Genomic DNA, 14,791 nt, shown 5'->3' on the forward strand with positions numbered 1-14,791 from the left:
AATTCGTTGTCAATTCTCTTTCCTGTTGTTGTTTTTAACCCTGAGCTCTTTGCCTTTCTCTTAATGAACTCATAATCATTTAAAAAGCACAGGAGTACTTGTGGCACCTTAGAGACTAACAAATTTATTAGAGCATAAGCTTTCGTGGGCTACTGCCCACTTCTTCGGATGCATAATGAAGAAGTGGGCAGTAGCCCACGAAAGCTTATGCTCTAATAAATTTGTTAGTCTCTAAGGTGCCACAAGTACTCCTGTTCATTTTGCAGATACAGACTAACACGGCTGCTACTCTGAAACCTGTCATAATCATTTGTTTTTTACCAGTTTAATTCTTATTTTTATTCTTCTCTTTTTGTTTATTTTTTAAAACCTCACTTTGCTTCATTTTTATTCAACTCCTACCTCTTTTTTGTTTAATTTAACATATGGGTTATTTCATTATTTTGCCTTTTTCTTAGGACAAATACCAAAATCAACTCTCCCTCCCTACTGTCTACATAAATAACCAAACCACTGTGCCCTCCTCCTCACTGCTAGTGTTATTTATACATGGGAGCAACCATAAAGTGCTAGCTGCTTTCCAAACATCCCAGAGGAGCTTATGTTCTAAAGATTGTCCAGGTGCCTTGTCCCTATGAAGCCTACCTCTTCCCCTCCTCTTATTCACCTTGCTCTGTGTGGTGCAGTTACATCACACACTCAAGAGAAAAACATTAAAAAAGCCATTCAGATGGTCCTCTATAATGGACCCAGAGCCACTTCATTTATGGAAAAATCCTTTAGCGTCTATTGGGAATCAACCAATGGGATTCTAGAGAAATTGCTCTAAAATTTTTAGAATTTAACAGAGCGTGATTTCTTTCTATTGGTTTTTGACCATCCATGGTCCTGTATAATTCTCTAAAATATATAGGATGGTTCAAAGATTCTATAGAATCATCATTTTCTATTAAATTCTATGGGACTTCTCTGTAACAGGGATTCAGAGCAGAAAGCTTTGAAATAAAACCAAAATTATAATTATATTTAAAGATTGCAAATACAACAGAATGTTACAAATATTTCCCAAACAATAGTAATCTGAAGGCTCTAGCTAAAGATTTATATATGATCCTGTGCGTAAGGAATTCCAATTCAGACTGTCATGCTAAGAGAATGCAACTGTCCAGCTCTGCTTCTTCCCAATCAGATTTCATTATCCCTCAAAAAAATATAACACTGTATTCTACAGGAATCAGTCCAAACACAGCAGCAGCACTATTGTGGATTATAATACTTTCTCATGTAAGGGATCTCTCCATGCTATTTTGTAAGTCAGATTATAAAAGCACCCCTACACCTTGGGTATGGTATGCTGACAAACTATCACACCTGAACTAGCAGAGAGACTGATGGCCACATTTTCTAAAATGGTTTCCATTTTGGGGTGCCCAAAGTGTTTCAGTCTAGATGTCCTGAAACAAAGGGATCCAAAATCAGTAGTCACTTCTGAAAATATGGCTCTGTACCATTTCTTTGTCTTCCATTCTCTAGGACTATCTTGAGGCCACTCATAGGCACCAAAGAGAAAGTTAGGTGCAATTTTGTTAGATAAATAAAGAGCTAATAGTGTCTTTACATTCCCTTTCCCAGTGATACACCAATGGCTGTGTAATAGCCCATATCTGTTCTTTTCACTTCCAGAGGTAAAGGTAACATGACTCATTCTCAGGCAGGTCCTTTGAGAAGCATTATAATCAGAAGTTGATTTGACTTGGGCAATCTAAGCTTAATGATAGGTTCAGAATCCCATTCACTAAGCTAACAAGTCATGCAAAGGTGTTACTTTCAGTCATGGGGGCTAGGCTGAAGGGTGGGTCAGTTACTTCCCCAGGGTTTCTAGGAATGGCCTTGATGGGCCTCTAGCTTCCCGGGTGCAGGCAAAAGGGGTAAATAAGGCTATCTGGAATTAAGCAGGAGATGGGTATTGGTGGGGTGGGGTGGGCTCTTAATGAGGAAGGGAGAAAGGAGAAATAAAATACAGACTCTGATTTGTAAATTTTTGAGCACAGATAAACATGATGGTCTCAACTCTGGGGCAGAATAGGGCTGACAATCTGAAGCCATTGCTCATGGTAATAATACTTAGTACTTCTGTTTATATTACCTTCCCCCTGAGGATCTGTAAGTGCCTTACAGATGTTAATTACAGCTTACAACACCACTAGCAGTTAAGAAAGCTGAAGCACAGAGAGGCTAAGTGAGTATGACTTGCCTAAGGTCACACAGAAAGTCTGTAGCAGAGCAAGGAATAGGACCCAGGTCTCCTGATTCCCAGTCCTGTGCTTTAACTACAAAGAAAGACTGTCTCTCCTATGGAAGAAGGCAGGAAGTGAAGGCCTAATAAGCTTTGTCCTATCTTTAGCGATCACAACAGAGGGAGAGAGAAGCTTTTGCATATGATCGTACTGTATTAACTTTACTTCTGCTTTCTGCAGTGTGTTAGCAGAGTAACTTATCATGTATACTGAACTGCAATACTCTGCTCTGTGCGGGGCCTGCACTGGAACTTTCATAGCCAAGGCAGTAGTTGTGCCTGGCAATCATGTACTTTTGTATTCTAATGTCTTTTAAGTTTGCTATGTACACAGAGCCAGTGGTATTTAGAGATAAGATGAAGAAGGGTCAAACAGAAAATGAACTTATTCTATCATAGTGAGACAAATGCACAAATTATTCTCTCCGTCTGTTACTGTTTCTTTTCGGTATAATTAATATTAAAGGTAGATCTAATTGTTAGAGCAAAGGTATGGGAGTCAGGACTTCTGGCTTCTACTTAATCTCTTTTCAATGGGCTAAAATATCATGACACTCAGAGAAATATTTATTCCAATCTGGGCTGGGCAACCCAACCTGGATTCTATTCCCACCTGAAAAGCAGGCCATTTCTGTGTATCAGTTTCCCCACCTGGAATAATACCTACCAGGGAAGTTGTGTGGCTTAAGAGCACATTATATGAATTAATGTTTCTAAAGCACTTGACAATACTTGTATGAAAGATGCTATCCAAGTGCAAAGCTACAAAGTAATAACATTGGTGGTTTAAGTGCCTCTTTTATTGTTTTATTGTCAATTAAAAACATACTATCACACATAACCCCTAAATGTAAAAGTGTCTTTCAGAATATTATCAGCTATGGTAACGTAAGAACCTTAATTCTGTTACAAGCATTCTTCAGGTTTTTTTAAAAAAAGCAAAGTATAATTCACAAGATGGAGAGGTTAAACAAAGGAGTCTTTACATTTCAAAGATGTCTGCCAGTTAAATAACAAGTTGTCTCTATGAGCACTTTGATGTAGAGTAATTGTTGGTTATTGACCTGCAAGAGATGATCAAAAAGATAAAATCAAACAAGTTAGCCTCTTGGCATTCTGTGAAGTGAGGTAATTGAATACATTTCTTCCCAGTCAGTTTAGAGACTAAATATAGCTACTCTCTGTGCTAGAGTCTCACTGATTTTGGAGTTAAGAGGCACAAGATACAAACATGGGATTGTAATTTTCCAGGTTGCTAACGCTGTCATTTACAGAGTTCACAATCTCTTTCTCTCATTATAGCAAAAGTGGCTGGTAAACGTAAAATGGACAGGGTTCCTCCAAAGTTATAGTATATATAATGATGATTTGGTGCCTTGTGCATGTGGTAATAATAATATCTCTCTCAATGACAATAGAGACTGAGGAAGAAGACACTGCATTATGAAGTGTAAAGTAAGCCTTTATTGATGAGCCTAGCTAGCTGATGTTCAGTGGAGGCAGCGGGTTAGTCACAAACCCATTACACTGCAAAATGAAGGTAGATGATGATATCAATGAAATCAATGACAGCCAATTCATTAAATGGCTGACTAACGTGAGTTGCTATGTTAAACATAAAACAAATAAACATCTGAGAAACTGTTATGCAAAAAGTACCAATATGAGCCTTAATCCTGCAAACACTCACATGGCTAAGTGTTTTCCAGATGGGGTCCACGGTTTCTTTGCTTTGTGTTATGAATGAACTGTCCTTTAACTGTCAAAAACGTGTATGGGCCTTGTTGACACTGGGGAGAGTCACCCAAAATTAAAATTAGAAACTGTTTTATACTACCTAGAGTGCTAGTATAGAGAAAGGTCTGGTGGCCAAAACCATTTTTATTACTGGTTTAAAATCTTCTGAGAGCAGGGCCGGCTCCAGGCAGCAGCCGAGCAAGCTGGTGCTTGGGGCGGCAGCTTGTAGGAGGCGGCATTCCGCCCAATTGATTGGAATGTTGGTGTGGATGGGTACAGCTTGCTCAGGAAGGATAGACAGGGGAAAAAGGGAGGAGGTGTTGCCTTATATATTAAAAATGTACACACTTGGACTGAGGTAGAGATGGACATAGGAGACGGAAGTGTTGAGAGTCTCTGGGTTAGGCTTAAAGGGGCAAAAAACAAGGGAGATGTCATGCTAGGAGTCTACTACAGGCCACCTAACCAGGTGGAAGAGGTGGATGAGGCTTTTTTCAAGCAACTAACAAAATCATCCAAAGCCCAAGATTTGGTGGTGATGGGGGACTTCAACTATCCGGATATATGTTGGGAAAATAACACAACCGGGCACAGACTATCCAACAAATTCTTGGACTGCATTGGAGACAACTTTTTATTTCAGAAGGTTGAAAAAGCTACTAGGGGGAAGCTGTTCTAGACTTGATTTTAACAAATAGGGAGGAACTCGTTGAGAATGTAAAAGTAGAAGGCAGCCTGGGTGAAAGTGATCATGAAATCATAGAGTTTGCAATTCTAAGAAAGGGTAGAAGGGAGAACAGCAAAATAGAGACAATGGATTTCAGGAAGGCAGATTTTGGGAAGCTCAGAGAGCTGATGGGTAAGGTCCCATGGGAATCAAGACTGAGGGGAAAAACAACTGAGGAGAGTTGGCAGTTTTTCAAAGGGACGCTATTAAGGGCCCAAAAGCAAGCTATTCCGCTGGTTAGGAAAGATAGAAAATGTGGCAAAAGACCACCTTGGCTTAACCACGAGATCTTGCACGATCTAAAAAATAAAAAGGAGTCATATAAAAAATGGAAACTAGGACAGATTACAAAGGATGAATATAGGCAAACAACACAGGAATGCAGGGGCAAGATTAGAAAGGCAAAGGCACAAAATGAGCTCAAACTAGCTACGGGAATAAAAGGAAACAAGAAGACTTTTTATCAATACATTAGAAGCAAGAGGAAGACCAAAGACAGGGTAGGCCCACTGCTTAGTGAAGAGGGAGAAACAGTAACAGGAAACTTGGAAATGGCAGAGATGCTTAATGACTTCTTTGTTTCGGTCTTCACCGAGAAGTCTGAAGGAATGCCTAACATAGTGAATGCTAATGGGAAGGGGGTAGGTTTAGCGGATAAAATAAAAAAAGAACAAGTTAAAAATCACTTAGAAAAGTTAGATGCCTGCAAGTCACCCGGGCCTGATGAAATGCATCCTAGAATACTCAAGGAGCTAATAGAGGAGGTATCTGAGCCTCTAGCTATTATCTTTGGAAAGTCATGGGAGACGGGAGAGATTCCAGAAGACTGGAAAAGGGCAAATATAGTGCCCATCTATAAAAAGGGAAATAAAAACAACCCAGGTAACTACAGACCAGTTAGTTTAACTTCTGTGCCAGGGAAGATAATGGAGCAAGTAATTAAGGAAATCATCTGCAAACACTTGGAAGGTGGTAAGGTGATAGGGAACAGCCAGCATGGATTTGTGAAGAACAAATCATGTCAAACCAATCTGATAGCTTTCTTTGATAGGATAACGAGCCTTGTGGATAAGGGTGAAGCGGTGGATGTGGTATACCTAGACTTTAGTAAGGTATTTGATACGGTCTCGCATGATATTCTTATCGATAAACTAGGCAAATACAAATTAGATGGGGCTACTATAAGGTGGGTGCATAACTGGCTGGATAACCGTACTCAGAGAGTTGTTATTAATGGTTCCCAATCCTGCTGGAAAGGCGTAACGAGTGGGGTTCCGCAGGGGTCTGTTTTGGGACCGGCTCTGTTCAATATCTTCATCAACGACTTAGATATTGGCATAGAAAGTACGCTTATTAAGTTTGCGGATGATACCAAACTGGGAGGGATTGCAACTACTTTGGAGGACAGGGTCATAATTCAAAATGATCTGGACAAATTGGAGAAATGGGCTGAGGTAAACAGGATGAAGTTTAACAAAGACAAATGCAAAGTGCTCCACTTAGGAAGGAAAAATCAATTTCACACATACAGAATGGGAAAAGACTGTCTAGGAAGGAGTACGGCAGAAAGGGATCTAGGGGTTATAGTGGACCACAAGCTAAATATGAGTCAACAGTGTGATGCTGTTGCAAAAAAAGCAAACATGATTCTGGGATGCATTAACAGGTGTGTTGTGAGCAAGACACGAGAAGTCATTCTTCCGCTCTACTCTGCTCTGGTTAGGCCTCAGCTGGAGTATTGTGTCCAGTTCTGGGCGCCGCATTTTAAAAAAGATGTGGAGAAATTGGAAAGGGTCCAAAGAAGAGCAACAAGAATGATTAAAGGTCTTGAGAACATGACCTATGAAGGAAGGCTGAAAGAACTGGGTTTGTTTAGTTTGGAAAAGAGAAGACTGAGAGGGGACATGATAGCAGTTTTCAGGTATCTAATAGGGTGTCATAAGGAGGAGGGAGAGAACTTGTTCACCTTAGCCTCTAAGGATAGAACCAGAAACAATGGGTTTAAACTGCAGCAAGGGAGGTCTAGGTTGGACATTAGGAAAAAGTTCCTAACTGTCAGGGTGGTTAAACACTGGAACAAATTGCCTAGGGAGGTTGTGGAATCTCCGTCTCTGGAGATATTTAAGAGTAGGTTAGATAAATGTCTATCAGGGATGGTCTAGACAGTATTTGGTCCTGCCATGCGGGCAGGGGACTGGACTCGATGACCTCTCGAGGTCCCTTCCAGTCCTATAATCTATGAATCTATGAATCAATCCTAGGGCAGCACGGCCGCTTTTTTGTTGTTGTTGTTGTTCCGCTTTGTTGTTCCGGCCGCCCTAGAGGGCAGCGGCGTGGAGAACGGGAGCGCCCTGCAGCAAGCCCGGCAGGGCAGCCCGCATCCTTCCCTCCCAGCCGACCAGAGCGGCGCGGAGCCTTCCGCATGGCAGCGCCCCGCTGAAGCCCTGGCCGCCCCCCTTTTCTCTCTCCCCCTGTTCCCTTCCCTTCCCCTCCCCCCCCCCCGGTAGCCAGGGCAGGGAGTCCCTCTGCACCCTGGCTCCGGCTGCGCCGAAGGTTTTTTTTATTTTTTGGTTTGCTGTTCTGGCCACCGCAGGTTTTTTTTTTTTTTTTTTGCTTGGGGCGGCCAGAAAGCCAAAGCCGGCCCTGCCTGAAAGCAGGTTGTATAAACCGTTCCACCTCTGGAGATTCATCTACATTGTAGCTCCAATTCTTCCAGCCCAACTGTTAGGCAGTTTGAATTTCTGAGCGAATTTCCCCTGTCCAGTCAAGGTCTGCACAGAGTCCAAGTTTCCATGCACAACAGAATGCGGTGCACAGCACTCTGAGGCCCTTGTCTGGGGTGCCAGGTATGTGTATGTTGTTATTTGTTAGTAAAAATGGCACAGCGGATCCAGTAGGGCGCACCCTGCTCCCAAGCCACATTTTAGATTCATTCTGCATGACTTGAGTGCAGTTCCACCAAAGGAAACAACCCAAACATTTAGCATCAGTTTCTCTCACACCCACTCCATGGAGGCTTGGTGCTAACCACAGTGCCAGCTGTGCGGTTTGTACAGTCCCATCCTTATTTATCCTGTAAGGGTGACCTCACAACAGCCACAGATGCCCTCATGACTGAGGCGTGAGGACTAATTCCTTTCAGCAGGGCTGTTGGCAGAGCTGCTCCATTACTTACAGCTTACAGACTGCAGCAGTGTGTTTGTGCACCATTTTGTGCAACTGAGATCAGGTCAGGGGTGAAAGTAAGTCTAGTGACTTATCGGTACGCTGGGGCCAGATCTGGCCCCTGGAAGGGGCGGGGCCTAGGGCAGAAGGGGCATGGCTGAGGGAATCAGAGCCAGCCCCCCCTGTGTAAGTGCCCCCCCCACCAGGGTAGCAGCAGCAGCCTGGGGCTCTGAGGGCTATTTAAAGGGCCCAGGGCTCCCCTGCTTCTACCGCCCCGGCCCTTTAAATAGCTGCCGGAGCCCTGGAGTAGTGGTGGTGGGGATCCGTGGCTATTTAAAGGGTTGGGGTGGTAGAAGCAGCGGGAGCGCCGGACTTTTTAAATAGCCCCCAGAGCCCCGCAGCCCTACCCCAGGGCTCCAGCAATGGGGCTCTGGTGGCAATTTAAAGGGCCTGGGGCTCCAGCCCCTTTAAATTGGCCCCTGGGGAAGCCAGGCTGCCCCAGTACGGCAAACCAGCTCTTGCCGGTATGCCGTACCGGGGTGTACCGGCTTACTTTCACCTGTGGATCAGGTTACACCCATGCTGCATTCTTTACCATATGTTGGCTGCCTGTAAAGTGACTGAGTGGTGTAGGTCCTAGCTTCATCCTGGATCTGCATCCTTGTTCTGATGGGTTTCTATGCACACGCACACCATCGAACCTTAAGGGATCTCTGGGCAGAAAGCGTATATTTGAGGGTAGAAAGCAAACATGACAGCCCACTGGTGTAGAACTCATTCCCCTGTGACATCCATTTCATACCCTCTCTTTGTTCTTTTAACCAGTATTTAAACTAACACTCTTTCCTAATGTATGTTTCATAACCACCCTTGACCCCTCATTTCTCTCCCCCCTAAACTTGATCCCTTCTTTTCTTGACACCCCCCTCGTTGTTTTACATGTTTAAAGTATGCAGAGTTCAGTTAAACCAGAATGTTTGTTCATTTTTATAGTTTTGTTCCGTGCCCTAAGCACTGCCAGAGATAGGAGCTGCATTTTTAATATTCATTGTATTATCAAATATTCTCTGTCTGGGCAACTGTGACTCTACTGCTCCTGCATCTACTAGGTAAAATGATGAAATACATATTCAGTCAATCAGCATGACGGATAGAAAGTTGTCTGAGGAGCACTGTCTCCTAACATGCAAATAAATATCTCCTTCTCTTCCCTTCACCCCCCGCCCCCTATGCCTGAGCATGTATATAGTGGCTAACAAGCTGCTCTGAACCTGTGACAACGGCTTTTTGATTGTCTTACTCTATCACTTGATTTAATCTAAGCTTTTCCTAAATATCTTGCTACTGTTTAGAGCCGTGAGATATCCTTGGCTGCTTAGCTGAGATGCCTCTCGTATATCTTGATATCTGTAGTGTCACAAATGCCTAAAGTTATGGTTATTTGATCAAATAATTTTTTTGGGGTTTTTTTTTTAAAAAAATGGCATTATTTTGAAGAGTGGAAAGTGTTCAGACTGGGAGACTCTGTGGGTTGGTTAGTGGGATCTGGAGACTTTCATCTGTTGGGGCCTACGCTATAGGTCACGTCAGAGAACCTGGGTCCTGATTGACCCCTCCAATGGGATAAGGCGCACAGGTATAGCAGATCATGGATTCTTGTGGCAGTTTTCTCTCAGCTGTTCTGGGAATGGGGTTTGCCATCTCTCCATTGAATAGGCTGTAGGGCTGGATCTCAAACAGCACAGATCTCCATACAGGCCAGACTGGCAGGTTTGTGGCACTGTCTCAGATAGGAGTAGGCAGTGGATGGGGATCTCTCAATTTACAACCCTAGTGCGGGAGGCAGTGTGTTCTCAATGCAGCTGTGGGAAAGACAGTAATAATGCTCGGATGTGTCCTTCCCCCTCCCCCCAACAATTATTAGCTTCCCATTGAAGTGACACACTCTGATTATCAATGACTGTTGTAGGCACCCCTCATGCCAGAATAGGGCGGGATCCAGGAGGGCTTTTTCACGTTTGTCCAGAGGGTCACAGTTTGTCATTGTTCCATGCAATGAGGTAATGCTTCAAGACAAGTCCTGCTGTCGCTAGGCTATTGCTACCAGCAGGTTAGGACAGACATATGAGCGGGGCCTACTGGCTGTCACATGCATTTTATTCGGCTGTCTCTTCACTTCAAGGGCTATATTTTCAAAGGGGCCTCAACCCAGTCCCAAAATTGTGCCCAAAGGCCAGATTGCGCAGATATATAAAGAAGGCAGGGAAGGCCATGTAAGGAATCCTCCCACTCTGTGACCCCTCCCCCCATGTGGGGGCCAGAAGAACTGCAGTCCCTGCACTACAGAGCCCCTGCTAATACCACCTTGGGGGTAAGTTACGCCAAAAAGGAGGAGATGGAGCCATGGTCCCATTCCCCCACATCATCCAGGTCTGCGGAATGGCGCATACGTGCACGCTCCAAAGGGGCAGATCAGCAGCCAAGCTCTCCCCGATCACCAGGGAGCTCTAGGAATCACTGTATCCTCAGGTGCATCCTGATGCTTGCCCTGGGACATGGCTGCTTCACACTACCCCAGCTGAGGGCAGTAAATTACTGCCACAATCTGCCCCCTCGTTTTTAGCGTGCATAAAATATCTGCACTTGCACATGCAAACCAGCACGTTTGGTTTTTGTTTGACGTCTCCTCACAATTTGTACAAATACAGGGTTTTTCATGAGAAAAAAAAAATTGTGGGCACAATTCTTTTAAACTCCTATTTGAAAAATTAACTCAAGTACTCACAGTACTTGCAAATATGCTCCATGAAAATCAAAGATGGGCAAACCTTGCTGCTACTGTCGACAAAAGCAGCTTAACTCAACAGCCCATGCCAGATATATTAGCCATTGGCTTTTTGCAGGAGAACTACCAGGGCAGAAATACAACTTTTCAGAAACTCAGTGTGTGGCTACTAAGACGCCTAAAACACTAAAGAGAATAACAATTCTACTTCCTCTATCCCTCTAAACTGATACCAGCTCCTCATCAGTGTTTATCTGATGGTTTGCTGTGATTTCCCCCCAAATATTTTTTCTAGTGTTTGCTCCATTTTAAAGCAATTATTTAACTTTAATTATTTAACCTTGTTTTGCTGTGATCTTACCATCAGATATGGGCTTTGGTTTTCACTAGATACTGTAATCCTGCAAAGGGCTAAGGTGGTGAATACTCCTCCACCCTTGTTTTTAGCTGGTAGTTTTGTTTGCCCTCCTGGTGGGTGCAATCCTCGTTTTCCAGGCAATAGGTTCAGAATGTTCTCTCTGTTTGTGTTTGTTTATAGAGATGGGGGTTGCTTGCAGCTTTAGTGTTCTCTTCTCTTTATCTTGATGTCAAGACACTTGCTTTTATGAGCTGTCTCCAAAAATGTGTTTCATGATTACTTCAGTCAATCCCTCCCTCCTCGGTTTATTGTGTTAGCTATAAGGTTGTAAGGTGGTTGCTGCATTTTTTCAGTTGTCTTTAACAAGGTTGTGTGTATTGAATTTGTCATAAGAATTGGACCAAGTGAGGAGTCTTCAACGGGAGGAAAAATCAGTTTTAGGCACAATTTCAATACAAGTATTAAAGCTGAAAAATGACATCTACTACCAAAGTTAACTAACCTACTTTCTTGCCCCATTGCGAACCAGTGATGTGTATTTTCAGTGTATAACCCCTGCTACTGTAAATGTAAAGTTGTCACCATTGTGATTATCTGCAGTGCTTGACCCTGGATAAATTTGAAGGTCATGCTGATGAAACCCAATTGACTCATCAAGCTCTTAATTTGCTGGAGGAAAACAAATTCTGGGCTGGAGTAGTCTTCCCTGACATACACTCCAGGGCCAGCAAGCTGCCACCGCATGTGAACTACAAGATCCGGATGGATATAGATGCAGTGGAGAAAACAAATAAAATCAAAGACAGGTGATGATTTCTGCTTTCCCCAGCTGCGCCTGCCATTGAACCAGTAATGCAAAATATGGGAATCCTCTCCAACATTCTGGGAGCCAGAGGGTGGGTCAGAGTCTGCATTCAAATACAAATGTGAGAGCTGATTGAATTCAGTGGTGTTTCACATGCATAACGCAGAGCAGAAGTCATATCCAGACCCTAGTGCTTGGCACTGAGCAACTGCGTCAGGGGCTGGGCAGGCAGGAGAGGGTAGAAGGGAGGACTCTGATGGCTGGAGTAGCCTGCACAAGGTCTTTAGGTGACCTCCTCATGTAGGGAGTGGACAGGGAGTTCTACTTATCTCCTCCCCTTCTGCCCCCTGCATGTTGCCAAACTTGACATGCACATCCAATCTTCTCCCCCTATGCAGCAGAATACACTGCTGCTGCTGTACATGAGTCCTCCGCCACCTTGGATTTGCTTCTTAAAGTGTTAGCGCACATGTTTTCTGAGACTACTTATATATGAGCTGGGAGTTTCTAAGCAGTGTTACCAGCGCATATGATTTTATGTCAAGTCACATAATATTTGCAGTTTTCCTAAAGCTGCCAATGCTGGAATCACATATTTACCTGAGAGTCTGAGCTTTCAGTTTAAATAAAAGCAAGTTTCTAGACATCATGACTGCAGAGAAGAACTTGAAAACATGATATCTAAATGCTCCAATGCCACTTGGCAAGCCAATCTCAGGAGTTTTGGGGGCCTGACGCATGATTTTTGAGCACTTGTGGTTGAAAATACTATAATGGTTAAAGAAAGGGCTATTCACATTAGAGGTGTGTAACAGGTACTGAAAACTGTGGCTCCCGTGTCACAAGGAGAAGTGGTCTGAGGGTTTTTTCCACCCTTGCAGAAATTTTTGACAAACAAAAAAAAAGTTTGCTTTCATTGGATATTTCCACACAAAATTGTGAGTTTCCACTGAAAACTCAGAAATTGAAAGATTTTAGTTGAAAACCAAAAGACTTCAGCTGAAATATTTTGACAAAAAAAGTAAATGTTTCTGCAGAAAGCAGATATATTTTGTGAAAGATTTAATTTATTTGGAAATCCAATTTTCCATTAAAAAAACAGCATAGATGGAAAATTTTTGACCAGGCCTGGTCACAAGCTTAAATTCTGGACAAATGAAATAGTCATCTGACTTGGATCTTTAAGATAGAAGCTGAAAGGTCAGACACACGTAATGGAGCAAATCCATTCAAAGCCTTCAACATCCAGAAAAGAACTTTTAAAATAAAAAGCTGAGGTTTTACAGAGGCTACTGGGAGCTGAGTGTGAGTCCATTTAGTTGAAGCCATAATACTTTTTAAATCAAACAAATCCATAAATACCAGAAACATTTTGAACAAATTTGGCACATTGAAATATATATTTGCTGTTTTATTTTGAACCCCCTCTATGCATTTTTGGCCAAAATTACTGTATTACAGAACGGCATAGAAAACTTAAAAAACAAAATAATAACTAATTTTTCTGAATCATGAACGTCTGACCCCTTCTCAAGCAGCGGAGCCTGACAGCCATAACTTGGAAGGAACAGCACTAGGTGGAGCCCCCAGGAAGTTCTCCGCTAAGTGTTCTCCTTCTTAAAGTGCCTGCCTGCCTGCCTGAGTGATTTCCATGTATTTTTACTTCCCAGGTATTGGGATCCTGGTCCAAGAGCTGACCCAGTGGATGATTTACGTTACATCTGGGGAGGGTTTGCGTATCTGCAAGACATGATTGAGCATGGGATTATAAAGACCCAGACCAACGCTGAAGTGCCATCAGGAATCTACCTGCAGCAAATGCCGTATCCCTGCTTTGTAGATGATATGTGAGTAAGAGCAGCTAGTGATCCTATTTCTGATAACTAATCGGGTGGCTGGATGAGACAGTGGATTTTCAGGAGGCTTGACTGCTTTTGCCTTTGATCTTGTTTAAAAGCCAGAAAGAAATCCCAGGACTATGGCATTAGTGAAATACCCCAAGGAGCCAGGGATGTGCTTCCCTGGTTAACACAGATAAGGAAATTGGAGAAGCAGAAAAAGTCCAGTACTTTGGAACTTTAAGAAAGGAGACTGAAGAGTCTGATCCTGCTCCCACTGAAATCAGCAGGAAAACCCCATTGACTTTAATAGCAGCAGGAGAATGCCTGGAAACTCGAGGCACATAAAAATGTGCACAGTTCATAGCTGAGCCTGTGAGATCTGGAGGGGAAAAGAAGATTTCAATTAAAATTAAATGAACTTTTTTGATGATTAAAATGGGCTCACACAGAGAGCATTTCCCTAGAACACTGTGGCTCTGAATCATGCACAGTCCGACTTCCAGGAATCCCATGTCATGAATAGTGCTGTTCTCTCCCTCACGAACACTGCAGCTGATTTCAGGGAGGTATATCATTTGTGTTATCATGGGGGAGTTCACCAAGAGAGATTATTGCAGCTGTAGAAACCCAAACCAGGCAAAGGTTGCTGAGGGCTGGTCTACACTGACAAGCTACATTGGCATTGCTACGTCTCTCGGGGGTATGACACATCCCCACGCCGAGAGACGTAGTTAGGTTGACCTAACCCCTTGTGTGGACAGCGCTTGGTTGACAGAAGAATTCTTCCATTGGCCTAGCTACCCCCTCTCGGGGAGGTGGATTACCTACAGTGGTGGAAGAACCCCTTCTGTTACTGTACGGAGTGTCTACATTGAAGCGCTACTGCAGTGCAGCTGCGCTCCTGTAGCGGTTTAAGTGTAGACATAGCCTGAGGCCTGCAACAATTACAGAAAACCCCACAGAGAGACCGCGTTTAGTCGTAGCCCCTTCAAAGAACCTAGTTAAATAAAATGGCTAGGCCCTTTTGGAAGAGGTATGCTGCTTTTGGGTTGACACAGGGACCATGCTTGCTAATCT

At 43.3% G+C, this 14,791-nt stretch overlaps 1 protein-coding gene across 1 annotated transcript in view; it reads left to right on the forward strand.

Moving 5' to 3' along the window:
* ABCA4 (ATP binding cassette subfamily A member 4) overlaps positions 1–14,791 on the forward strand; it is a 128,599-nt gene that overhangs the window by 51,282 nt on the left and 62,526 nt on the right. Inside the window, exons 13-14 of the mRNA XM_054037008.1 lie at positions 11,669–11,874; positions 13,544–13,720. Coding sequence (XP_053892983.1) covers positions 11,669–11,874; positions 13,544–13,720 — 383 coding nt within the window. The remainder of the gene's footprint in view (positions 1–11,668; positions 11,875–13,543; positions 13,721–14,791) is intronic.

The sequence above is a fragment of the Malaclemys terrapin genome, chromosome 8 (assembly GCF_027887155.1).
Source record: "Malaclemys terrapin pileata isolate rMalTer1 chromosome 8, rMalTer1.hap1, whole genome shotgun sequence".
Lineage (NCBI taxonomy): Eukaryota > Metazoa > Chordata > Testudines > Emydidae > Malaclemys > Malaclemys terrapin.